The sequence below is a fragment of the Folsomia candida genome, unplaced genomic scaffold, assembly GCF_002217175.1.
Source record: "Folsomia candida strain VU population unplaced genomic scaffold, ASM221717v1 Fcan01_Sc003, whole genome shotgun sequence".
Taxonomy (NCBI): Eukaryota; Metazoa; Arthropoda; class Collembola; order Entomobryomorpha; family Isotomidae; genus Folsomia; species Folsomia candida.
In genome coordinates this window covers 1,059,083-1,083,549 of record NW_019091195.1, presented here as the reverse complement: position 1 = coordinate 1,083,549, position 24,467 = coordinate 1,059,083, and the positions used below count along the sequence as shown (strand labels likewise).

At 36.1% G+C, this 24,467-nt stretch overlaps 6 protein-coding genes across 12 annotated transcripts; 3 read left to right on the top strand and 3 right to left on the bottom strand.

Annotated features, from left to right (window-relative positions):
- The first annotated feature begins 1,392 nt into the window (after positions 1 to 1,392).
- Positions 1,393 to 2,165, top strand: LOC118434923. Its single transcript, XM_035849614.1, has 2 exons — positions 1,393 to 1,653; positions 1,720 to 2,165. Exons 1-2 carry the CDS (start codon positions 1,401 to 1,403, stop codon positions 2,142 to 2,144), a joined length of 678 nt encoding a protein of 225 aa, XP_035705507.1. The 5' UTR covers positions 1,393 to 1,400; the 3' UTR covers positions 2,145 to 2,165.
- LOC110846259 (esterase FE4) lies at positions 2,089 to 5,190 on the bottom strand. Its single transcript, XM_022092946.2, has 13 exons — positions 4,797 to 5,190; positions 4,581 to 4,721; positions 4,448 to 4,514; positions 4,281 to 4,382; positions 4,143 to 4,216; positions 3,940 to 4,051; positions 3,799 to 3,847; positions 3,576 to 3,717; positions 3,375 to 3,505; positions 3,260 to 3,303; positions 2,755 to 3,174; positions 2,572 to 2,689; positions 2,089 to 2,488 (listed from the first exon to the last, which is right to left on the bottom strand). The coding sequence occupies exons 1-13, from the start codon at positions 4,992 to 4,994 to the stop codon at positions 2,293 to 2,295; spliced, it is 1,794 nt and encodes a 597-aa protein (XP_021948638.1). The 5' UTR covers positions 4,995 to 5,190; the 3' UTR covers positions 2,089 to 2,292.
- On the bottom strand, positions 4,797 to 10,914 carry LOC110846731 (CREB-regulated transcription coactivator 1-like). Of its 4 annotated transcripts, none has more exons than XM_035849613.1 (9): positions 10,769 to 10,910; positions 10,587 to 10,706; positions 9,875 to 10,130; positions 9,664 to 9,785; positions 8,034 to 8,692; positions 7,843 to 7,969; positions 7,627 to 7,771; positions 5,233 to 7,542; positions 4,797 to 4,924 (listed from the first exon to the last, which is right to left on the bottom strand). In XM_035849613.1, exons 5-8 carry the CDS (start codon positions 8,185 to 8,187, stop codon positions 5,902 to 5,904), a joined length of 2,067 nt encoding a protein of 688 aa, XP_035705506.1. In that variant the 5' UTR covers positions 8,188 to 8,692; positions 9,664 to 9,785; positions 9,875 to 10,130; positions 10,587 to 10,706; positions 10,769 to 10,910; the 3' UTR covers positions 4,797 to 4,924; positions 5,233 to 5,901. The 4 variants fall into 4 exon arrangements, with proteins under 4 accessions (XP_035705506.1, XP_035705502.1, XP_035705503.1 ...); XM_035849609.1 differs by lacking the exons at positions 10,587 to 10,706; positions 10,769 to 10,910 and adding an exon at positions 10,242 to 10,540 and having other exon boundaries at positions 8,034 to 8,259; positions 8,325 to 8,692; XM_035849610.1 differs by lacking the exons at positions 10,587 to 10,706; positions 10,769 to 10,910 and adding an exon at positions 10,242 to 10,540 and having other exon boundaries at positions 8,034 to 8,231; positions 8,325 to 8,692.
- Positions 10,915 to 12,025: 1,111 nt separating this feature from the next.
- Positions 12,026 to 16,101, top strand: LOC110847774. The gene is made up of 5 exons (XM_022094770.2): positions 12,026 to 14,349; positions 14,437 to 15,003; positions 15,073 to 15,212; positions 15,605 to 15,784; positions 15,848 to 16,101. Exons 2-5 carry the CDS (start codon positions 14,899 to 14,901, stop codon positions 16,050 to 16,052), a joined length of 630 nt encoding a protein of 209 aa, XP_021950462.1. The 5' UTR covers positions 12,026 to 14,349; positions 14,437 to 14,898; the 3' UTR covers positions 16,053 to 16,101.
- A 614-nt stretch (positions 16,102 to 16,715) lies between these two features.
- LOC110845859 (probable methylmalonate-semialdehyde dehydrogenase [acylating], mitochondrial) lies at positions 16,716 to 19,960 on the top strand. The gene is made up of 10 exons (XM_022092384.2): positions 16,716 to 17,023; positions 17,339 to 17,520; positions 17,594 to 17,714; positions 17,827 to 17,905; positions 17,978 to 18,132; positions 18,205 to 18,417; positions 18,486 to 18,729; positions 18,813 to 18,994; positions 19,061 to 19,339; positions 19,419 to 19,960. The coding sequence occupies exons 1-10, from the start codon at positions 16,997 to 16,999 to the stop codon at positions 19,470 to 19,472; spliced, it is 1,536 nt and encodes a 511-aa protein (XP_021948076.1). The 5' UTR covers positions 16,716 to 16,996; the 3' UTR covers positions 19,473 to 19,960.
- LOC110845606 lies at positions 19,731 to 24,419 on the bottom strand. 4 transcript variants are annotated; one of them, XM_035849211.1, is made up of 11 exons: positions 24,147 to 24,419; positions 23,445 to 24,064; positions 23,226 to 23,375; positions 22,834 to 23,160; positions 22,327 to 22,750; positions 21,238 to 21,374; positions 21,085 to 21,131; positions 20,849 to 20,963; positions 20,485 to 20,788; positions 20,169 to 20,420; positions 19,731 to 20,091 (listed from the first exon to the last, which is right to left on the bottom strand). In XM_035849211.1, the coding sequence occupies exons 1-6, from the start codon at positions 24,381 to 24,383 to the stop codon at positions 21,351 to 21,353; spliced, it is 1,782 nt and encodes a 593-aa protein (XP_035705104.1). In that variant the 5' UTR covers positions 24,384 to 24,419; the 3' UTR covers positions 19,731 to 20,091; positions 20,169 to 20,420; positions 20,485 to 20,788; positions 20,849 to 20,963; positions 21,085 to 21,131; positions 21,238 to 21,350. The 4 variants fall into 4 exon arrangements, with proteins under 4 accessions (XP_035705104.1, XP_035705103.1, XP_035705105.1 ...); XM_035849210.1 differs by having other exon boundaries at positions 21,085 to 21,374; XM_035849212.1 differs by lacking the exons at positions 19,731 to 20,091; positions 20,169 to 20,420; positions 20,485 to 20,788; ... (1 more) ...; positions 21,085 to 21,131; positions 21,238 to 21,374 and having other exon boundaries at positions 21,516 to 22,460; positions 22,542 to 22,750.
- Between the last annotated feature and the right edge of the window lie 48 nt (positions 24,420 to 24,467).

The window sequence follows — 24,467 nt, the reverse complement described above, 5'->3', positions numbered from 1 at the left end:
AAATTTTACATGCGACAGAAACCTATTTATATACCTGCATATTTATCGTTGGATGATTTCAATTAATTATGAAATTAGAAATTATCAGCCTCTTACACATCGGTACATTATTTTATCATGTTTTTCAGTGAAACTTATGTATAAATAGGTGTGTGTACATAGCACTTTCCTAACATCACCAGTCACCACTACAATTGACAGATTATATACATGTTTCAATCATCAGTGACATGAACATCCAGGTCCAAGTCCAATGATAAGCATGGTGTCACCCAATCTAAGCGTACCGACATTGTCAAGTGCGGAAATTACGGCATGCAAATATAAGTGTGCAATACATATGTCACATCCGTTCATCTTACCCTCAAAAGCTAGTTGTAAATTTTCATATAGATTTTAAAACTTTTACATAATTTATTGCACTTCTGGAAGTGATTGATTGATGTAATTGGTATTCAATGAAGTCATTCATTATTAATGCACATTTTACGAAAATCATATTTATGTTACTACAGGACCAACAATCTCTTCACAAAACTTTATTTCAAGAAAAAATAATAATTTGAATAATTGCTATTCGTATGCACTGTCACTAATTTACGTAATTCATATAGCATGAACCCCAAATCCAGCTTGGTACTGTTTGTTGCACTGGTATCAATATTTCTGCTTGGGTCCGTTCTTGCCCAAGGAGGTACATACATAAAGTCATACATACCCTTCCGATCTTTATGATCAAATCATTCACACCCTCATCTTGCAGACACTGATGATTATAATGAGGACGATTCCGAGAGTCTGGAAAGAATTCATAGACCTGTCAAAATTATAGAAAATCAAGTCGATGGAGAATTAAATTATTCTGATGACGACGATGGATTTATTTTATTGGATGAAGCACCAGATGAACCAGGAAAGATGGCAGAAAGGATGATAAAGGAACACGATATGTGCAGGCGTTGTACAAAGAGAAATCCAAACTGCGAACATGGTAATTTTTGTTAGTAATTTTTTTAAATACTAAACAATGTATGTTCACTCGTCGAACGTTCCCCAGTAATTATTGCATTATTTCGACTCGTTGCTATCCAATCAGAAGATTTACTTATGTAGGTGAAAGGAAGGGGTCAGCAAAGCAGCGTTTTCATTATTCCCGTGCTGACGAAAAGTTTTTAAGACAAAGAGTTTTCTGGAATGGAAGATGGTGTTTGGAGCACGGCTCTGACCAGAATTTGCTCAATGCTTTCATAGGCACGGAAGACGAAGGAAATTTGTGTGATCCAACCCGTAAATTTTAACATGCAAATCACAGATTAAGTATTTATCTAATATATAAATACATATATATCTACGATTTTTGAATGTATGAAATTATTATATGTTTAGCAAGCAAAACTCCCATGTGTAAAAACTTTGTAATCAGTCCCATCAACCCAGAAGAACTCTGTTACACTGCCACTGATCTCTCGTGTCATAGCACAACTAGAAAATGCGAACAAAAATCGCCGAATATTGTTTGGGACGGCGATGTTCACTTTGACGCTGGAAATGGCTGTCTGAACGAAGCAGGAAGAGAATATTACAACAGTCAAGTTCTTCCCACCCTCAAAAATAGTGAAGATGGGAAAAGACTTCATCATGAAGATTGTGAACGTTAGTCGCAATTATTTATAACAAAATGAATTCTTATAAAAGCATCATTAATTTCTTGCTGTATAGCTTTCAGCGACGAGCCGGCTGATAAAAGGTGCATGACCGTGTCCAAAATCGCAGTTAATTATCAAAATCGCACCACCTCTAGAACATCATGTTGGAAACCAACGAACATGAAATGTGACCCTATCATCAAAAAGTGCATTTGTGGAAATGACGGCAACATGACCGAGATTCACTTTCAATACGGGAACAAAAGTCAGATTTGCTTTCTTCGACCTACGATGGCGTGGATGCCAGGATACACTTGCGGTGGTAGGTCGAAGGCCAGTACAATCTTCGATGGTACATACGTATGCCAGTGCAAGTCCTCGTATTATCTACCAAAGTTTAATGATCAGTGCAAAAAATGGTGGATTTGTAAAGGTGCTCAAATTACGCCAACAAATTTTATGATCATTTTATTTACATTCTTGGCTGCAATATTGTAATTCACAGTGTTATTCATATGCGCTGAGTGTATATGCAGTTATCGAAGCATAAATAAAGTTTTGTATGTTTCGATAATAGCCAAATTCCAATTTAAACTTTGGTTTTGTAATTTAATTTGAAATTTTGCTTATAATTTGTACCAATGATCTATTGATAGTATTCCCTCTCAGGATAAATCTTTAACGACTCCCAAAACTCTGCCCTTGCTTGAAAGGGTTCGTCAATAGTTTCAAATTCTTTATCTATTTTCAAGAATTGTAGAGCTGGACTTTTCGCAGATCCGTCAATAGTGTTCTCTGCACTTAGATCTTGCCAAACTTCTCCATTCATTAAGGGCGGAACTCTACAAAGTACAAAAGCATCTGAGCTATGCTATGATATGAAGTACATTTAAATGCACATGTATGTATGTACATATTAACTTACCCGTCTCTCGCAAATTCTGCCCAAGATTTGACTAGAGTTGTGGACAATATATAGTCTGGATGTTCCTTTTTCGCGATATCTTGTAAGGGTAGGTTGAAGAACAGGGGTAATTCGTCACCTGTAAAATATATTTTTATGTATTTTGAAATATATTTTTTAAATTTTCGACAAATCTAACCATACCATGAGTTGTTCCAAAATGCTCTTCTTCTCTCCGAAATACTTTTGTTTTCACCCACCTCTTGCTTTGACTGTAAAGGAAGTCCACCATTATTGGAACATTGAACGTCATGCCCAGCATTATCCGGCCAAAACTAAATTGACCTCGATACGAGTAAAGGTACGGATACACAGGATGCTGTCCCTTGTGAAGGTTTAGCGTGTGATGCAATCCCTCCATGAAAGATCGATCCGTCACAAAGGTTATTAATTTTCTTAAATTTGTCTTATTGATTTCCGTTGATACATTTCCAAAGTAAAATTCACGAATTTTGTTAGAAATTTCTTCCTTGTTCGGTTCATCTACGAATCGGAATGTAATTGGCATCCAATGCGACCAGTTCTCATTTATTTCTCGTCTTGCAGTTTTATTTAGGACCATTGCTTCATAACAAAAAATAGGATTACGTGATACGTCTTTCACCGCTATTTAAGGAACGTAATAATAAAAATTAACGTCTCCACATACGTGCTGCGTATAAAAGACCCTCCTCTGAATTTGCTCCGCATATCCTAAGATTCGATCCAGGGAATCATTTTAATGCCAAAACTCTTTGGAACTTGTTAAAGATTTGGAAACTTACCAAGGAACCTTTGCGATATGTCCAGCCTTGATTATTTTGTCTGGTCTGTCAGGCAAGAATTTAGGTATTGCTGACTCTGACCGAGATTCAATAGTTGGACCAAATAGAGAATAACGGTGATGCAAAATTGTCTGTCAGCAGAATATGTACGAGTTATGATGGCTTCGCATTATGCTATATAATTAAATTAATAAAATTTACAGCAGCTTCCATGTGCGCACGACCTATCACAGTAGCATCCATATTTCTTAGACAATTCGAAATGTTTTGAGCAGTGTCAGTTGGACATCCAAGTCTGTCAGCAAAATATTTGGCTTGTTCCACAGGATGATCTCTCACAGCCCTTCATAGGATTCATCAATAGTTTTAATATATGTATGTATTTATTTTATTTATTTTTACGTTTTTATGATATTTTCTTTACCAGGAAACAAGTGCTGTCCCAGACTGACTAATTGCTCGATGGAACAAACCTGAGTTTCACAAAATTTAATTGATAAGCACTTAAACTCATTGCACGGTATCATTCATATTTATGTACACACATAAATACATATGTATTTACCTCGGGACATTGGAGATAAAATGTGTAAATGAACTGCCGTAGAGCCAGCAGACTCTCCCATTATTGTCACCAAGTTTGGATCGCCTCCAAAATAGTGTATGTTTTCCTGAATCTTAATTGATAACAAAAATTAAAAAGTAAGCCAGCATAAATACAATATGCATTAAACTGGTACGAACTTAGGGATTATAAAGTTGGTTTACCCATTTAAGAGCTGCAACTTGGTCCATAAGACCAACATTTCCAGGAACGTCGTCAGTTTCCAAGTTCAAAAATCCTACAAGTTTATAAATTAGCATTGTCATCATGCATTCGTGTCTTTAAAAGTTGTGAAAATTTACCCAATGCTCCAACTCTGTATTGCATACTAACGAAAACTACATCCTCGTCCAGGAAATATTTCCCTTTATAAAATAAACCCGACCCTTGCATGAAGAGACCTCCTATAAAATAAAGTTCAAATTTCAGCTTCAAAATTTAAAAATTATTTAACAACCTCAATTTTTACCATGAATGTAAACTACGACAGGTTTCAACTCCGTCGCAGGAATCGGGTCTTCACCAACTTTTTGAAACTTTTGAAAAAACGCATTTTTACGATATTGTGGGTTAATTTATGAAGTATTTTTCATAAAACTCACCTTGTGTGTATAAAGAAAAAGAAACAAACAGTCCTCACTGCCACTGAAATGTCTCGCAATCAAGTGATACTGGACACACCTGGGCGTATCACTCGTAGCATCTCGAACGCCTTCCCAGGATTCATTCCAAAGAACAGGAGGCTAAATTTGGCACCTTTTTTTACAAATTTTGTCCGAATTTTCGTAATTTTGTCATATTACTGGATTTTGTTGTACCTTAAAGCGGAGAGAACCGACGGGCGGGTGGGCGTAAGGCACGCCCAGAAACTCGAAGACTGCGCGTCCTGTCCTCGACTGCGAGGCGACGCCTTCCAGCTGTCCAAAGGACGTTTGAGCAATGAGATCTGGCGATTGGGAGAAAAAACCAAACGAACTGAACAAGAAGGCCACCGTTGAATTGGCAACGCTCCACATTTTCAAAATTTGTATTTATTTTCAAAAAACTAGATCAATCTCGATTTTCCAAATACATTTACACATACGAAATTTGTCATGCCTCAAACAGACACTGACACTTTTTATAAGAGATAACAAGAAAGTGTAAAGATTTACTCTGCTTATGTGTTTATCCAGCTCGTTGAACATGTACAATTTACTAACTATGAATTTATGTACATATATACTTAACTAAGGTAGAAAATCATTTACTTACTGAATATGTATTTCACAAGGTTTTTGGTTGGTGGCACATTAACCTTCGACCTTCACTTATTGACCAGTCCTCCTCATACTGCATACGTGAATAAATATCTGCAGCTCCAATTGATTAGAGTAAACATATAATTGTTAATTCGTTTTCATTCATTAAATATCATTTAGTGTCCCCGTGATTACGAGAGGTGTGTACCCAAACCATTTTTGGGGATGATGATCTTCCATTGATGATTGATGTGTTTTATATTTACAACAAATTTAGATTCTGATGATAATTAATACTAATAATTTTGATGGTTAATGTCAATGTGGCCTTCAAACTTCAATGCAATGTTGTTTAGGCCCTGAAGTTAAATTAAATATTTTGTTTATGAAAAAATGCACATCACTTTCCGTTATCTAAATAGTACCAAATTACTATATTTTTGCTTCTACATTTTACTATAACTAGAAATTACAAGGTTTTTATATAGTTCATGTAAATATTCTTTTCAATCTTAAAAAAAGGAAGATTTCAAATTAGAAGTAACTTACTTCTTATACTGAATATAAAGTAAATGTAGCAAGTGAAATGAAAATCGTATGTACAAAAAGTTATAAAAGGTAATAATGAAAAAGAGAATGAAAGCGGCTACTTTTCTTATGGAAAATTATATATCGTATGAAATTAAAAAAACGAAGAAACGTCAGATCCTTGAGTACTATTTCCCATGTCAAAGAAGAACGAAGAACTTTCAGCATTTCCTGTTTCGCCACCTCCAGCTCCTCCGAAAAAACCCATGAATCCACCCCCGAATCCTTCGGTGGAAGGGACTGTTTGCTGTGGATCACCAAACATTGAGAAATTCATGGGTGAGGGTGCCGATAATCCGAGGGGCTGCGATGCAATCGAGAATGGCGAGTCTGGTATATTACAAGGTTCGGATTGAGTAGGTAGAACAAACGGACTCTTAAACAACGGGGTCGCCGGAGGAAGTGAGACTGGGGCTGCCGGAGGAAGTGAGCCTGGGGATATTGGAGGAAGTGAGACTGGAGCTGTTGGAGGAAGTGAGACTGGGGCTGCCGGTGGAAGTGAGACTGGGGCTGCCGGAGTAATTGGCTCAGGGGTTTTCGGAGGAAGTGAGACTGGGGCTGCCGGAGGAAGCGAGACTGGGGCTGTTGGATGAAGTGAGACTGGGGCTGCCGGAGGAAGTGAGACTGGGGCTGCCGGTGGAAGTGAGACTGGGGCTGCCGGAGTAATTGGCTCAGGGGTTTTCGGAGGAAGTGGCACTCGAGTCGTCGGAAGTGAAGCTGGATTTGCCGGTGGTAATGAAAATGGGGTTGATGAAAGTGGTCTTTGAGTTGCCAGTGATAGTGAAAATTGGGTCGATGAAAATGACTCTGGGGTTTCGGGCGGAAGGGATACTGGGGTTATCGGAGGAAGTGATACTGGGGTCACCGGAGGAAGTGATACTGGGGTCACCGGAGGAAGTGATACTGGGGTCACCGGAGGAAGTGATACTGGGGTCACCGGAGGAAGTGATACTGGGGTCACCGGAGGAAGTGACCCTAAAGTTGACAGTGCAAGCGACCCTGGAGTTGTCGGTGCAAGTGACCCTGGAGTTGTCGGTGCAAGCGACGCTGGAGTTGTCGGAGGAAGTGAAACTTGTGAAAACTGACGTGCAGTAGGATTTGGTGTTGCTGGATATACCACACGACTCGATGGACCAAAACGTGAATGCTGTGAATCTGAACCTGGTGACATCAAATTTCGTAGTTGAGCCATCGGGGAGACTGTTTCAGGGAACCTCCTTGTTGTCAGCGGATCTGAGCGCCCCAAAGATCCTCCTCGATTTTGCTGTTGAAGGCTAATTTTATTTACATACTGCTTCCACTGTGTTGCATTTGGCGAATGCTTCATCCCTCCCACCATATATGGCGACCGGTTCACAACTTGATATCCATAGCGGGCATATGGGTCGTATCGCATTGGAGAATACGGGTAACCACCAGCCTCCTGTATTTTACGATCCATAAGACGTTTCTCTGCATCTTGTTGTTCTTTCCGAGTCTTCAACTGCTTCTTCTTAGCTTCAAGTTGTTCAGTGTTAAGTCTATGCAAACTTTTAGCCTTCTCGTTCCTTGCCACTTCAATGCATACTTGCTGAAAAGTTTTCCAGTTCGTGTGAGATTCGGTTTTCATTTGTTGTACCTCTTGTCGCAATCCATTCAAATTTTTCCACACGGTTTGCAAACGATTATTCAAGTTATTCAGCTCATTTGTTGCATTAATCAGGCTACACACCTCTGGGATTTTCTTACATCGTTCCTAGTAAATACATATGTCAAATTTAATTAAATAATCTTAATTTCATACTAAATTAGCATCTACTGTAAAGTATAATCCTCTCACAATATAATCCCGTTCCACATTCTGAAGCTTAGATTTCCTCGAGTTCTCATATTGTACAAATCTGCAGTGATTCGCTTTCACTTGTTCCAACTCGTCCAGATATTCCTCGTAGTTAGCCTCAATTTGATTTGCCTGACGTTCTTGCCTAAACAAATACATTTTTGTCATCCAAAACTTGCCCATTTATGCTTGCACAATATAATATGCACTCCTTACTTTAATTTCAATCCAATTTCTGTCGCAGTTAATGCCTCTTCCACTTTTATTTCGAGCACCAATTTTTCACAATTTTGCTTCAATTTAGGTATCACATCCGCCTGATTCTCAAGTTTCTTCTTAGCATCTGATAAATTAAATTAAACTTATTAATCCATGCAGTACAAAAAGTATCTAAATAATCAACTTACTAGCAATGTTATCTTCACGTTCAGCAATTGCATATTGTCGCAATTGGCCAGATCTCTGATAGTCTCCAAACGCACCATAGATATTAACACCATGATGATCCTGTGCAACTACTTGTGAAGGGATGGACCTCTCAAAATGTGACCCAAACTCCATTTTCTTAAAAAAACACGACTTTACTGCCCTTTGGGGTTTGAAACCTGAAAATTTTGGAAAAATGGAGAAAAACTACAGCTAATTTGGAATTAATTAACAGAATTATAAAATTTTAAATATTTTTTGTTTACTACTACTTTGCTTCTGACGGGTAGATTATTCGCACTGGGCTGGAAAATTTGTCGCCTGGTAACGAAGGCGCGAGGTGAATGACCTCGCACTACATCCTCTCCTCTCCTCCCTCGGTTCGTGCGTGTAAAAAATATGAAGTGTTGCCATTTTCAAGAAATAAATCCAATTTTATGATTTTTTGCTTAAAAAATTTAATATAACAATCATTTTCTCTTGCATTTGCACAATTTTAGTCTATTTTAGACATTTCAATAGGAACATACATTTTATATGGAAAAGTAGGCATAATTTTGTAACAAATCTTATTTCTATACGTTGTATAACTTAAATATATCCAGATGGTTGGTTGATTATTAGTTCGTTGTTATTTTTTCTGAAACAATAAAACCATACATTTTAAAATTTGCATGCAAAATTTATGAATTTGCGTGTGAACTGCGTCGTGTAAGGTTTGGTAGGTAGGAAAAGTACGAAAAAAACTAAATCAGTAGAGATGTCAGTCTTCATGAAGTTCATGGTAAACATGTTTACGTTTTTATAAATTGTATTGTTTATATGAATCATACTAGAGTTAGTTGGTAATTGTGCAGCGTCTATGTAGCATCATCGTCCATGGTACATATATGTACATATTTATACATACCCTAGATCCAAATTCATCTACAGTTTTTAACAAAATGTGATGAATGTTCCATGTCACGTCACATATTCACGGACTCGTTTCATAAACTTTCATTAGGATTTGCAATGTCATGTTCAAAAATAGTTCAACTAATTGAAGTTCAAGGACTCAATGAAAGCTAATTGGTAGATTAGTTTCGTTCACAAATTGAGTGTGAATATTTCTCAATGACAAAACGTCTCAAAATGAATTATGTACTCCTCATACTCAAATAAAGTGTCTAATAGAAAAAAATAATAATTTGAGAATCGTTCAAAAAGCTAGTTACTAAATGATGCATTTACCCTTCAATTACAATAAATAACTTGCCAGTCGGGGGCATTTATGCATTTCAGCTCATTGGCAAGACTATTCTCACGTAAATATTCTGATTGAATTACAATGAAATGTGTGAACTTTTAGAAACGGTGATACATATATTTGTGATATATTTTATAATACCGGTATCTATTGATGCAGTGATATTGCGTAATAATAATTGGTAATTGAAATAATTCTTAACTCTGACAAACTCAAGCAGGCCTGTCAACAATGCAGCATTAAACTGCCATATATAAATGGGCAAACGATAATCGATTTCACCAAGAAGGAAGGTCAACCAAAACAAACGAGTCATATACGCAGTCACACACAAACATGATAAGTATTCTTGTAATTCTCACCTTGAAATCATAATTCGACTATAATTTTACACCCTCAGTCTTATCTATTTATTTTCACGTATGCCACCCCCCGGATATTACACTTCACACCGCTGCTTGGGAGCCCGACTGCCTTCGGAACCCTGATAAATGCGTGAAAATTGTTTAAATTGCCCAGAAGCGTTAAAGAAATTCATATGTATGCATAACTCTTTAAAACTTTGCAACTTACTCTCCCTAAATCTGGCCTTAAAGCTGGAGCTGTGCTGCTGATGATCACTGCCGGACTCCTCATTGTGGGGGTGTGTCGCCTTAAACTCTTCCGTGGCTTTCAAATAGGAGAGAAGAACGACGAGAAATACGGCTTTGGGAAATAAATTGATTCCAATACTCATCTTGATCTTATTGCTTGTGGCAAAAAATATTTTGAAGAAAAAAAAATCCTCAAGAAATGTCTCCCCCTTTCTTCATGCACAGGTCAAATCGATCTAAAACACACAACGGAATTGCAATTGGTTTCAACTTGAGTTGTAGTATTTTTTTTGTAAAATTTTCAACTATTCAAAGACCGGTCTCTTTATGTAGTATTTATGATGTACCCAATTAAATATGAGATTCCGATCCGATATCACGCTTGGGAAAAGTTTCCACTTTTCTGACATGAATATAATGTTAATTCAATAAAGACAAATTCTAGAAGTACAAGGGACCTGAATAACAGCCTCTCTACTCGAGTACAAAATGAAACTAATGAAGTGAATAAACACAATACAATGAATTGAGAATATTAGAGTTATATGCACATAATGCTGTCTAGTATATTTTCAGTAATAATAAGAAAGTAATACAGTAAATGAGAGTGAGTGAATGGAATCGAAATAATGTAAATGTACATACAATATAAAACAATAATGCCAAGAAAATTTAAGAAGGCCTTCACTTACTTTACTTATTTTACCACAAGTACATAAATATATATCTGTAAGTTGTGCGCACATATCTATCTATTATCTATCACTACAGTACAACTGTGGGTACAACACAATTGAAATTGTGTGTATATCCTGCACAAAATAAAAATAAAAAGTAAAATGAACACTTCAAAGCGATATGTGTGGGATATTACTGTATTGTTAGAGAAGAAAGAAGAAGTGGTTGGACAACATTTTTGCGTATGTTGGCTCTGATATTCACTGCTATACACTGAATTAGGATAAACTAACCAGAACACAACAACTATTGCGAAATACTAGTAAGTTGTTGATGATGGTGATGCGTGGATGGGATGGACGACGAATAAAATGAATATAGGATTCATTTTGTGGGGTCAAGTCGTCGGCTTGGTTTGGTATTCGTTGGGCCTGGGCGACACCACAGGGTACGCTGCACATGTACAGCCTGGCCAGACCAGTTAGTTAGTTAAATAAATATTATAATAACTCGTAATATTGAAACAACAAGTGCTTTGTCTCGATGCATGAGAAATCAATCAGTAATAAGATTTGGTTGCATTTATTTAGTGTTATGTACACTCATTTTGCAAATCAATGTGAAGGTGCAAGTCCTTTGTCTGTAGACATGAAAAAGTGCATACAATTACAACAGAAAATACAAAAAAAGATGCTGGTATGATGACCATGTCATGCTTGCTATTCGTGGGACAATTTATCAAATGTCAACTTTTTAGAAGTTGATAGAGATCGAATATGTAATGTTTATCTGAGACTTTCTAATTCTCATGAGATAATTCTCATATATAAAACTTTTGACGGAACTGGATTGATTTTTTTGGTGATACTGTCATCAATCGAATATGTAGCATGTGATAATTTAATGATGCAATTGTTACGGGGGACTGCTGATGATACTTTAGATTTGTGTAGACAGACGGCATGTAAGTTATTAAATAAAGACGGCATGTCAGTTATTATATTTCAAAATGTGAAAATACATATTGGACAGGAATTCTAGTGAGGTGATTGATGAAAATATAGAGCTTGCAGTTCTTTCTATTGCTATTCGTTTTTTAAAAGGAACCTTTATGTGAATAATTTCCATTTTTCAAGCTTCCAGAGGAAAGAGGTGCAAATGTGTATGAATCACTGCGATGCATATCGTATGATGTGCCAATCATGCGAAAATCTCAATGACGTACTTATATATTTTTCTACCAGAAGAATACCCATCACGAGATACGAATTACTTTAATATATAACAGCGAAATGTTTTAGAATTATTTTTCAGCGTTTTCCTCAATAAGACCGAATCATGGCGTAACTGCAGACACAACGCCCAATTAAATAATTTTCAGCATTTCAACGTGTGTTCACTAGACATACACAGGAAATTCATAGCACGCAGAGTGTTCCGATACAGATAGGTACATATTTATGTAGGTGTATACGTATATACATGCGTATGCAAACTATAGTACAATTTTGAATAATAAAGCCCTGCTGACAGGAAATGAAAATCTTTGTGCATGCTTCTTAATGCATCGTTCATTATATTAAATGTGAACAGTAATGAATTAATCAACCATTCATGAATAATTTAGGTAATAAATTGTGGCAGTGGGAAATGTATCGCGACGTGTATAAATATGTACATTTAGCAAATTCATATTTATGTACACCCATAGGTGCATCTTCCGTATGAAATCAGCCAGGTCATTTCTCACATTTTTATTTTTATTAGTGCATTAAAATAACAGAAAGATATCAAGTCACGAGTCGAATTAGACATGATTTTACTTTGTTCGGAAATTATTTAGCTAATTACAGAGACTAAATTAGAAAATTATAAAGTAGAAAACGCACAGTAAAGATGATGTTGCCTTGGTTCTGGTTAAATGACGACTTTTTCTAAATTCAGCACACTCTCACAGATTTAACAAGTGTTATACCGAAAGAAAATTTTAATTTTAATTATTGGATACATTCATTGCACGAAGGTGGTGAAAGGAGTATACCAAAAATATGTAAACTTGACTAATTGGCAATTAGAGGATGCATCCAAAATTAATTAAATGCACTTATTTAATTAAAACCAGTTTCATTTCATTCTAGAAATTCACGCCAATCTTCATTTTCAGTAAATAATTTTGTATATTATTATAAAGCTTAGCTTTTGAATTGAGGCCAATCTTGATTGAAAAACATATCAAAGTTTGATGAGCTATTGATGTTTTCCTTTCATTTTACACCCAAATAAATGATAATGTACATATGTGTAGGTATTTTACTTTGAATTTTCGTACAGAATTTTGGTTACAGCACACTGCCCAGAATATGCGGTTCTTAAGAAGTAATAAAGCACAACTCTCAAGAAAAAAAGAATCTCTTTGTAACAGCAAGTATTTAATGTGCGTGATGCGTTTCTAGTGCGAGTGCATGATTTAATCTGATCTCTAACCTCTATTGAAATTAGTTATCAGAAATGCAGAATGTGAATGTATCTACACTTTTTACAAGTAAAAAATAAATTGATACATATTAAACAAATACTAGTCATCGTTGAAATTATGGGACTCCTATTACAATTTCAATTATCATTATAGAGAAAAAGTTTGTTAAAATTCTATTATGTACATGTCCTCATTAAAATATATTGTATATTTTGTCAGTTTGTAAGAAATCCGTCCCGTTTTTTGACCGATGTGTGCCAACAATTATGTATTGTTTTACCAAACTCACTAGAAATGCAACGACTATACATAGATTGATGATAAATGTAATCTGCGGTTATAAAATTTTATGTGAGGCCTACACACCTACAATATTGTTGGCATTTGATCTACATAGATTTCCCAAAAAATGAAATTTAGTGTAGCATCTTCAACTTAACGAAGAGTATGTAATTTGAAATTTCAGACAAGTGGTCTTGATATGGTTCATGGCAATGGAGAGCAATGCATAAATCCATAACTACGTGTATTCAAATATGCTTCGTATCTATAGGGCATGAGGTCGGAGTGCAGTTTCATAAACTTACAACTTCCAATTTCATCCTTCTGAACCAGAACTAATTGCTTAATTATTTTGCCGTATATGTATTTACAAAAACCTGACTGCAACTTTTCATTCAGTTTATCAAAGTCATGGTCGAAACAGTTGGTGCAGTGCGGAAGGCCGATTAAGCTGGTTTATGATTTCGGTGTGTTTAAATAATTTCTTACTCGTTCAGTTTGTGAAAAAGTGGTGGAGTTATAAATCATAGTAATTCATAAAATATAATAAATCTAGAACAAAATGTGCCCAACTTACAATCTACGCCTGCACTTATTTTTCATATTATTGAGCCATCTTGCAATCACCTCCTGTTCTGGTCAGAATTATGACCAAGACAATTCTGCAGACTCGTTCCTTTCTTCCTTCAACTTGGACCAATTAAGTCTAAAGGATTTCCTTAGCGTTATAACTGGTGTCATAAAAGTTGGGAATCATACCATCACATTTCCCGAAGATCTCCCAAAACTTTTCGGAAACTCGGATTCCATAATTGAGAAGCGGCGTGGATTTGCGAATGACGATGGCGATGAGCGGATCAAGATCAAGGTGAAGTACGACTTGGGCGGAGGAGGAGGATGGGGCTGGGGTCCACGTGGAAAAGGCCTTATCTCACTTTCAAACTTCTTCCGTGTGGGCTGCATCCTTTTCGATTTGCAAGAAATTAAGAACAGTGCAAGCCATGGGATGTACTAAAAAGGTGAAAAGTTTTTCTGATTCTTAAATAATTAGCAATGCATATTTAATTTAATAAATTTTGAGTAAAAATTGTTTCATCTTATTATAGGATTGCCAATTTATTGGACAGATGAACTATGTTTAGTGATTATTTATAAATGTATCCATTGTTAATTTACTTGTTAATACTCAGAATAAATCTATTTAATGAAACACCATTAATCATATTGAAGCATCGAAAATTAAAAAAAAAACTTTATATTTTGTGGAATCTTTGAGATTCCCAGTTACAGCATAGCAGCATAATTACAAAATCGTAGTCATATACAAACTTAGTCGTATGTTCTTACAACATCTCTGGAGAAATCGACCAGCATTTAACGACTGATTAAAATAAAATGATCAAATTTCATTAATCAGTTCGAGCCAGATTTACACTAACATATCATTAGTCGTGCAAAGTCTGCTGCAAAAATAATCTGTGCGAAACAGATGCGTGTAGTTTGCCTTGCAATAAAAAAATCGAAATCCATAAGTCAATTCTCATTCCTATTCATAAACTGTCGCCACCATGACGCAATTAATTTTAATAAGCGTCCTACTTGTTGTTATGACAACCAGGACCGACGCTCAACATCTACCACTCCCGGATAAGAGCTACTGCGAAAACACAGAGGTATGTATGAATGTATACATATACATCTTGATAATCATGAAAAAATATAAATTTCTATATCACATACAGCTTACTACGCATCAAACAAGTCTCGAATTTCGCTGGAAGTTTGCACAATTCCATAACTATTACGACACCGTTCGAAAATTCTATGACAACGTGATTTTCAAAACCAACTTAGTTTTGAATCGGGGCGAAAATGTTACATGGTAACGCAAAATAATATGTATTTACCCGTTTTGAAAAATGCATAATTTAATCTATGAATTTCCTTGATATCCCATTTTGCAAGGTTTGGGAAGACATTAAAAAACACAATTAATTGATAGCTTTCGGATCTTCTTGGTTTCTTTAAGTCAATCAAATTCTTGCTAAATGTACAAATATAAATTGCTTTATCTCAATAATGGAACATTATTTCTCATAACTTGCTAACTGGGTCAAATTTACAACAATAAGGTGGAACCCCATAATATTGGGTTGATGTTCATTCCGCGAGATGAAGTCATTATATTTTTTGTTAATAGTCCTTCTTTGAATGTTCTATGGATTTTCTTGATTGTGGAAATATCATTTTGAGATAATTTAATGTCTTTAATAGCCACGTTGTCCTCAATGTGTCCCCCCAAACGCTCACGGTAACGCTGGATTTCGCTCAGCCCAACCGTTTTGCCACCGATGGTGCTTTATTTGAAGGAAAGCTAAGGATTGAGAGCCGACATGGCAACGTTAGTTTTGGCAGTGAAGGATTACGAAAACCAAATCCTGAACTCAAATTCCGGTAATATGGACTGAAATCCGTGTAAAGAATTAATGAAACTTTAGTCACATTTTGTATTTGTAGATGGCATTTTGATTACGATGATCGCACAACGCTCGGTCGTCATTTGGATATTTATACAAAAGTTGCTGAATTTGCAAACGCCACCGAAACTACGATTTTGAATAATGGTCAACCACAAAATATACGATTTGTTTTGAGAATTATACGATATGCAGTTGAACGAGAATTTTTCAGTTTCGGTGGTGGAGAGAAAATTTGTGTATAAATAAGTGTTCATGAATTTTAAATAATAAACAATAATTAACATTCTTGAATCGACTTGAAATTTCAGCACTTTAACAGTACATACCAAACTTGTACACTCTCTAATAATAGATTTTCTATCACTTTCTTCCAGCTTTCCACTTGTTTTATAACAATTTTTATGGAGGTTTAATGTGCGGGGGAATGCATTTACATGTGCATACATAGTAATACATGCGTTGAAATAAACCGTTGTCAACGAACACAAAGAAGTAGTGTCAAAGCGATTGCCGTTAAAATGACATTACGTGAAAATAAGGCTCGTTTGACCTCACGCCATAAGGTCAAACGTGACCGTGACCTCAATGTCCCCATTTTCGAACTCGATTGTGGTCATAAAATTAGAAACACGACGTTGAAGACCGTATTTGAATATGCGGGGGGGTTCGGGAGCTATCTTGCTAATGGAAGGAAGACAGACAGACAAAACGATTAAAGGGAGTAGTTGACGCTATACTTACACCTCAACACGTAAAGTTGTTATTGAACCATTTTCTAGAATTGGATACGTGCCCAAGCTCACATGTACACACAAAGCTCATATTACATATATGTACAGATACAGATGCAAATGCATTTTACGTAAGTACAGTCCATGCTACAAAATCATGCTTAAAGAACATTCTCTCACATGCTACTGCATAACCAGGACACACTGATGTCATTTTTTATGTTATACGTCAACAAGTAGCAACAAAATAACTGGCTAAATCCATGCAGAAAAAGCATTTGTCAGATAACGAATTGTTGTTCATTTCATATTTACATATGCTAACAAAACAGCAAACCGTTTAAAATTTAAGAAACCTTATAAAAACCATTGCGTTTGACGTGTAATAACTTTATTCACAAACTGTCAGTGCTACCGGAACAATAAAACAATAACTGAAATACGCAAAATTCATAATGAATTCACAACTCACTAAAATTATGGTAAGGACAAATTAAAAGAGGAATCATTTTTGTAAAATACTTACTTATTACTGTTCGTTCAAAATTAATATGCAGTATATAAAGTCCTCAAAATTTTTTAAACGGTGAAATGGCCGAAGTTGCTGGTTGACACTGACAACGATTTAATTATGCACATTTTTTCTACTTTCATGAAAATCATGTGAAATTTGGAAAATATAAATAAAACCAATCAATGGAAACCGATCATGCGCCAAATAACCTTTCAGAATTTTTACTGCATATTAATTTTGAATAAACAGTAGTTGATCACAATATGCATTTCTTTATGTGCAGAATAGCAAGCTGGTGGATTTAAAGTTTCGACAAATTCTCACCCGCTATGCCTCCACTTCCTCCGTCCCGACCACCAAGCTATTTATCAATGGGAAATTTGTAGAGTCGAAAACTTCCGATTGGGTGGAACTCCGAAACCCTGCGACAAATGAAGTAATTTCGAAAGTTCCAAAATCTACAAGGTGACAGTAGAATCCGTCTGTGAACTTCTGATTTTGTACAAGTACTAAATTAATGGTAACATTACTATCGCAGATCTGAAATGCAAGAAGCAGTACAATCTGCAAAGGATGCATTTAAAACCTGGTCACATACGTCCATAATGGCCAGACAGCAAGTCATTTTCAACTTTAGAGAGATTATGAAGAAGAATTTGGTAAGACTTCGATTTATGGTATACATAAATATATTTAGCTTAGAGATAACATGAAAGTATTTCTAGTTAGAAAAAAACGTACGTAACATACAGATGTATATTTTTCATGCAGAAACCACTGGCTGCAAAAATTACTGAAGAAGAGGGTAAAACTTGGGGAAATGCGGATAAAGAAGTTTTTCGAGCATTACGTGAGTAATTTATTTAAATCGGGAAATAAAGACCATCCTTTGACTTTACAAAAAATATGTACAATGTTTCAGAAATTGTTGAACATGCCTGCAGCATCACGACACTTGGTATGGGAGAGTCCTTGGCTGGCATTGCAAAGGATATGGATGCATTTTCGTTCCGAGCCCCGTTGGGGGTTTGCGCTGGAATATCAGCCTTCAATTTTCCTACTATGATCCCGCTTTGGGTATAAAATTATTTGATGTATACATTTCATGATAAGGTTCTCATGCTTTTTGGGGTTTTATCTTGTCATTAGATGATTCCGATGTCAATTGTGTGTGGAAATACGTTTATTTTAAAACCCTCAGAGCGCGACCCTGGAGCAGTGATGATGCTCATGGAAATGTTGCAGGAAGCTGGCCTTCCAAACGGAGTAGTTAATGTGATTCATGGTACATTTGAACCAGTTACGTTCCTTTGTGACCATCCAGATGTGAAGGCACTTAGTTTTGTTGGATCAGATGCAGGGGTATTTTTTTGCATTATCAGTTTTCCCATTATGCCATTCTCTGATCAGCATGTTTTAACTGAATTTAGGGAAAATATGTATACGAACGTGGCTGCAAAAATGGAAAACGCGTTCAAAGCAATATGGGAGCAAAATGTCACGGAGTCATAATGCCGGATGCAGATGAGAAATCCATAGGTCAACTCGTAGGTGCTGGATTTGGAATGGCAGGGCAGAAATGCATGACACTCTGTGTCGCTATTTTTGTTGGCGAAGCTAAAAACAGGATTCCTGAATTAGTGGAACTTTCCAAGAAAATTAAGGTTAATGCTGGTGAGTTAACTGAGTTAATATTTGTGTATGTATATCGAGTTATAATTACTAAAATATTTTGAATTTGTTCATAATGTATGTAGGTCATGAAACCGATGCTCAACTCGGGCCTGTCGTATCACCCGAATCGAAGGAAAGAATTTGCAAATTGGTGCAATCAGGAATCGACGAAGGTGCTAAAATTGTTCTGGATGGAAGAAATCCAGTTGTTCCAGGCTATGAAAAGGGTAATTTCATCGGACCCACCATTCTCACTGGTGTCAAGGTATGTAAACATCGTGCCATATCAGAAGGCGTCTTAATGCTCATAACCTGTTTTATGCTCTTTCAGCCAAATATGACCTGCTATAAGAAGGAGTTATTTGGCCCAGTTATTGAAGTAATGACCGTTGACACGTTGGATGAAGCCATTAAAGTTATAAACTCCAATCCTTATGGAAATGGGACAGTAATATTCACAAAGAGTGGGTCGGCTGCTAGAAAATTTACACATGAAGTTGATGTAGGACAAATTGGCGTAAATGTCCCTGTTCCAATTCCTTTACCAATGTTTTCGTTTACCGGATCAAGGGGCAGTTTTCTAGGTGACTTAAATTTCACGGGAAAAGCCGTAAGTTGACGCAAACAAATATTAATACAATAATAATATACAATTTTTGTGCAATTTCATTGATATTGAATCTGTTCAGGGCATGGAGTTCTACACACAAATAAAAACTGTGACGCAACACTGGAGAGATTAATCTCACTAATCCTAAGCATTCATCAGCGATTCCAGCATTAATGTATTTATAATATCCCGATGTTTTTTGGTTGAATCTCGTTCAAATTTGTGATATATTGGGTAACATGGTGCATATCTTTTCTTGGAATTGTTCTCTGAGACATTTAAGTTATAATGCAAGCTATTATAATTTTACCATATTTAAAATTTAATGAGGTTACCTTCGCTTGTATTCCATGAAATTTTTGCCATGAATGTAAATATGGCCAATATAAGTACCCTTCACCAGTTTAATTTCAAAATAAAAATCGCTGGTTGTGATTACATAGATAATATTTATATATCCCTTAAAATACATGCACTACTATAATTAAAACTGTGCCAGATTGTTGTGTTTACCATCCGGAAATGTGAGTAACCCTCGTACCGTTAGCCAAACAAAAGTGTTCCAAAAACTAAGCACTTTCTTGGGTCTTATGTAATAAAATCCGCCAAACTCTAATTGAATTGGTCGAACCGATTTCCTATATATTCTCATTTGCTTCTTTTCAAAACGTGTCCAGCTAAAATTCCTCCAACTGTTGAATGCTTTTTCCGAGCTCGTGTAAACGTATGCTGCAACAGTCAAGATTGTCGTCCTGCAAACCCACAAATATGTAGGTTACCCTAACGCATAAATATCTAATTATCGGTATTGCAAAAAATAAGAACTAACCAAATCCCGACCGTGCTCATCCCGGTCAGGACCAAAATCCATCTTCCAGTAAACGTCAGTCTGTCCCAAAAATGGATAGCGGAAATAGCACATATCGTCCCTGTCCACGTGAGCAAGGTCTGTTCCCCCATAATAATTTGCGTCTCAATCCTATTTACTTGATTCGCCAAGAGCTGCATTGTTCTAACAGTTATGCAAATGACACTAGGTGTACGGAACGAGGGTTTCGTACGGTACACTCTTCGACTCGGTCTGAAAAATAATACATTAAATAACTCTACTGGGCTATTGAGCATGTGGAAATTGTGCTACTCACTTAATTTCATGGAGAAGATTCAGATAAGCGAATACAAATCCAATGATGGGGTAAAATATTGCAATCACTGTAGCCGATCCTGAAAGTTGTAGTAATAGTCTACCTGTGCAGTAGCAAATGTACGACACGCAATAAAGTATAGAGTCGCTAGGTACAAGGGATATCATATAAATCGGGTGTTCTGGATGTTGCACAATATGCAGGATTATAGAATACGGGAAAACCGTCATTAAAATTTGCCACATTGTCATAAACTCCTCGCATCCGTTCCGCCACTTGGCTCCCAATTTATTAGTGTAAGTCTCTAAACCAGAAAATTTCAAATTGTATAATACATACAATTGTTATCACTTCTCAAACTCACCTTTCAGATATATACAGTACTGTAAACAGTAGTTGACAAATATGCGGTACTCGTTCCTCTGGAATGCTCCAATATTCAAGGCAGCGACGAGAAGTGCCATCGTCATCATTGTCACCTTTAAATATTCTTAATATTTTATTACATAAACCACAAAATCATTGCTAACTGTGGAGTAAAAGCTGTAGGTATAAGTTACATAAGATTTTTATAGATAAAATAAAAATATATAGACTTACAATGAATGAGAAGGCAATATCGAAAGATGTAGTTTTCTTTTCCTCGGCTTGATTGACATCCCAAATTTTTGAATAAATAAGATAAATAACGACCCCAGCAAAGTATAAAAAATTTATAACTTGAGCAATGGTAAAAATTGTCCAAATACGAACAGCTCTTTTGGTGATTGTTAAGCGTTTCCTCGTCTGGTGGTACTCATACGGTATTCCTCCCCAGAATGTTCCCCATCGTAAGGACACAATAATATTCGTAAAAGTGACAGGACTCAGGATGCTCTTGGGCGAGGTAACTACAATTTTTTGTTTTAAATTACTGACAATTTGAGTTACATACATTTTGGATAGCTTATTTGTTAGATGCATTCCTTCAAGTTTTGTTGAAGCACTATTTCTGAGCTCACTCTGTAAAATTTAATTTGTTCGATATACAATTTTGTTTCGTCGATAATCTTTTATTGTCAAGTTTAATTTCAGTTTGGGCGATAAAGGTAGACACACAGTCATTATTTATTTAACATTTTAATCTATTTAAGCATCAAAAAACCTACTCACGTGAGAAGCTATCTAAAATAGCTGCATAGATCCCTTATGTATAACTACTTAGGTTGAAGTATCGAGTAAAGTTACAGTTTTTGCTCATTTGTTTAATTTGATCTTAAGATTATGTATCAAAATATATTATTCAGGGTATTTAAATTGGAATTTTTTCATCCAGATCTTTCTAGTCCTATTTACAAATGCACACACTGCCCTAGCGGAAATGGTCAAGTCGTTCAGTATATGAAATATATTTATAGTTGACTAAATGAAAGGTCGGAGATTAATTAAATTTAACCATGTACTCTTGACCACGAAACAAACGATTGGACGATATACTCAATCAGTAAAACAAATGAACAATGAAATTAATGAACTGGGATGATAAACGACTTTCGTTTGGGAAATTCTGTCATGCTTTGAAATTCTAATTTTAATTATAACTCGAAGGTCAAATATTTTAATTTCAGTGCATGTTAACCGCTACCGTCGATTTGGCCAACATGATTTCGTAAATGATATGTAAAGCATGGATTGAATTGTTTAAGAAATAGTCTGATTATATTATATCTGTGCTTGTACAAATTCATGTTTCATCGCTTTTGAAGTTATTTGAAATCACTAAGAATTTTGATTTTTTTAAAGAATGTTCTACTATTTTCCATTGATTATAATCTTTCCACTATTTTGAAGAGATGAAGATACCTGCAAGTCAGCAAAGACATTTTTCTCTGGAGGAACAGCAATCTGTATTTCTTCTTTATACGTCACCACTGAACCCTCTGGAGTGGTTTTCGGAGAAAGTTCAATTCTCACGAGCAGCATGTTATATTTGGAATCTGCATTCACAAAGTACGTTTCATTTGGAACTAGGGGCTTATACTCAACGAGTCCTCCTAACGACGTGGAACTATTCGGACCTTCGTCATCCTTGCCTTGAAGTGCAACGAGACTAATTTCCATTCGGAAACTTTGATGATCAAAAGAAGTCAAGTGGACAACGGTCGGTGAAGAAACCCCTTTACTTTTGATATCCCGTTTGATCACGTATGGTCCCACAAGTGTGAGAGGTAGGGTGAGTAATTGACGAAGCATTGGAGGTTTCTTTTCACCAGGGAGCATTCCAAGTCTAATGAATCAACACGCCAGAAATTATTATGGTTGCAATTTGAAATATAAAAGTATAGGAAGTTCATGCATGTAGATTCATACTGAGCCTGAAATACCAAGTCATCTAACGTACTACGTTTCAATTTTCGAGAGAATGCTTCCAATTCTTGGGAAAATTCTGACATTCCTCTTGTATACTTATCCATGGACTTGTTGTACTGTGCAACCTGACCATTGAAGTTATCCCAGTAGTTGTCCCAATCCGCTGTTCCTGGTAGCACGTTACAAATTTTCAGATCTGGAAATGCAGGTAGATTCCCACAAAGTTTTGCTCTGGTGATAAAATCACTTAATGAACTGGCAGCTTGGTCATGATTTCCAATAATGGCGTTTCCGTTAGAACTTGAATGATCGAGGACATTTAAATTCCTGCAGATCGTAATTTTTCAAAACTTACTCGTAATAGTGATTCAATACATTTTACTCATTGTTACCTTCTAGCATTGCTAATAGTGCGAGTGCTTTGTGGAGGTTTCGCATCTGAGGCAGTTTTAGCCGCCTGATTTTGTGCGGACCATTTAGATAAAACTTGGCTAGTACTTGGGCGAACCTTTACTTTGTTTCCGACGGGGGACGGACTCACACTGAAATTATAAACATGGAACTAGGATTCACACAAAAAAAAAATTTTCAACTCGGAGTCGATCGCTTACATTCTTTTATGGCCAAAACCACGCACATATGTCGTCTTGACTTGACTTTCTCGTCTCACAGCATTTACGGTCTTACTTCCGGTGGGGTTTACAATGGTGAAAGATGAAGCTTTGCTGGGTTTCAGCTTAGACTTTGAGCCTTTGTTGTCTCTTGCAATGCCTGCTTGTTTATTAGTTTTGGAAACCCCACCCCCATTTCGAGTTTCTTTCGATTTGCTAAATTTTCCGGAAGTAGTAATTCTTCCTTTTGAAGATACTGATGTAGCTGACATAAGTTTAGGAAATCGTTCAAACGATTTTTTAACAGACCCACTTCGCTTCCCTGTAAAATTTATGTGTAGGTTTATAGGTGGAGTCTGAATGACGGGCTCCTTCCATCGTAATTGGCTGGACTGATCCCTTTGACGGATCGAATTGATAGATATTGATGACGATGAAAGGGATTTCTTCAGTATTCCTTTTTTTACCGTCGATCTTCCACGACTTGGAAGGGTACGCTCTCGCTTGAAATTATCATCATTGACATCATATTGGTTCCCATTTGCATCGACCTCTGAAAAAATTTCTTCTTGCTTTGCTGCATCTGTATCGCTTTTACTATTTCGGGCGAGGAGACGAATCTACATATATTTTAAGTGGAAAAGTCTGTTAGGTTTTAAATAAATATTATATGTATCTATCCAACTAAATACTTTCACTCACTTGGTTGATTAAGCTTGCATTTTCTTTCATAAAGTGCTTCCGAGCTTTTAGATTTTTGATGGATTCCAGTCTTCCAGCTTGATACTCTCTCCATTCCTTCGTCCCTGGTTCTGCGGTACAGTAAAGCGGTGTTCTTGGTCTCGACTTTTTCAATGTACCTCCTCCTTTAGAATGAATAGGATAGTGGGTTTGGGCTTTGCTAATTTTGACATTATTGTTAAGCTCCTTATATGGCATTTGGGTAGAGATATTGAATTCTACAATAAATTTAGAATTGTGTAATGGTTATGCTGACAAAATCGAAAATTTTATAAGCCGAAT

What these genes read in the sequence shown, in the direction of transcription:
- LOC118434923 (XM_035849614.1), top strand. Translation starts at nt 1,401, where the DNA reads ATGTGTAAAAACTTTGTAATCAGTCCCATCAACCCAGAAGAACTCTGT. An exon ending in TCATCATGAAGATTGTGAAC is followed by an intron (nt 1,654 to 1,719) that starts GTTAGTCGCAAT and finishes CTTGCTGTATAG; the next exon opens with CTTTCAGCGACGAGCCGGCT.
- LOC110846259 (XM_022092946.2), bottom strand. Translation starts at nt 4,994, where the DNA reads ATGTGGAGCGTTGCCAATTCAACGGTGGCCTTCTTGTTCAGTTCGTTT. An exon ending in TTTATCTCCAATGTCCCGAG is followed by an intron (nt 3,848 to 3,939) that starts GTAAATACATAT and finishes TGTGAAACTCAG; the next exon opens with GTTTGTTCCATCGAGCAATT. An exon ending in CATATCGCAAAGGTTCCTTG is followed by an intron (nt 3,304 to 3,374) that starts GTAAGTTTCCAA and finishes ATCGAATCTTAG; the next exon opens with GATATGCGGAGCAAATTCAG.
- LOC110846731 (XM_035849611.1), bottom strand. Translation starts at nt 8,187, where the DNA reads ATGGAGTTTGGGTCACATTTTGAGAGGTCCATCCCTTCACAAGTAGTT. An exon ending in GAAATTGGATTGAAATTAAA is followed by an intron (nt 7,772 to 7,842) that starts GTAAGGAGTGCA and finishes GTATTTGTTTAG; the next exon opens with GCAAGAACGTCAGGCAAATC. An exon ending in ATGTGGAACGGGATTATATT is followed by an intron (nt 7,543 to 7,626) that starts GTGAGAGGATTA and finishes TGTATTTACTAG; the next exon opens with GAACGATGTAAGAAAATCCC.
- LOC110847774 (XM_022094770.2), top strand. Translation starts at nt 14,899, where the DNA reads ATGACGCAATTAATTTTAATAAGCGTCCTACTTGTTGTTATGACAACC. An exon ending in GCTACTGCGAAAACACAGAG is followed by an intron (nt 15,004 to 15,072) that starts GTATGTATGAAT and finishes TATCACATACAG; the next exon opens with CTTACTACGCATCAAACAAG. An exon ending in AATCCTGAACTCAAATTCCG is followed by an intron (nt 15,785 to 15,847) that starts GTAATATGGACT and finishes TTGTATTTGTAG; the next exon opens with ATGGCATTTTGATTACGATG.
- LOC110845859 (XM_022092384.2), top strand. Translation starts at nt 16,997, where the DNA reads ATGAATTCACAACTCACTAAAATTATG. An exon ending in GAAAATTAAGGTTAATGCTG is followed by an intron (nt 18,730 to 18,812) that starts GTGAGTTAACTG and finishes TAATGTATGTAG; the next exon opens with GTCATGAAACCGATGCTCAA. An exon ending in CCATTCTCACTGGTGTCAAG is followed by an intron (nt 18,995 to 19,060) that starts GTATGTAAACAT and finishes ATGCTCTTTCAG; the next exon opens with CCAAATATGACCTGCTATAA.
- LOC110845606 (XM_035849209.1), bottom strand. Translation starts at nt 24,383, where the DNA reads ATGCCATATAAGGAGCTTAACAATAATGTCAAAATTAGCAAAGCCCAA. An exon ending in ATGCAAGCTTAATCAACCAA is followed by an intron (nt 24,065 to 24,146) that starts GTGAGTGAAAGT and finishes AAATATATGTAG; the next exon opens with ATTCGTCTCCTCGCCCGAAA. An exon ending in ACTATTAGCAATGCTAGAAG is followed by an intron (nt 23,161 to 23,225) that starts GTAACAATGAGT and finishes TACGATCTGCAG; the next exon opens with GAATTTAAATGTCCTCGATC.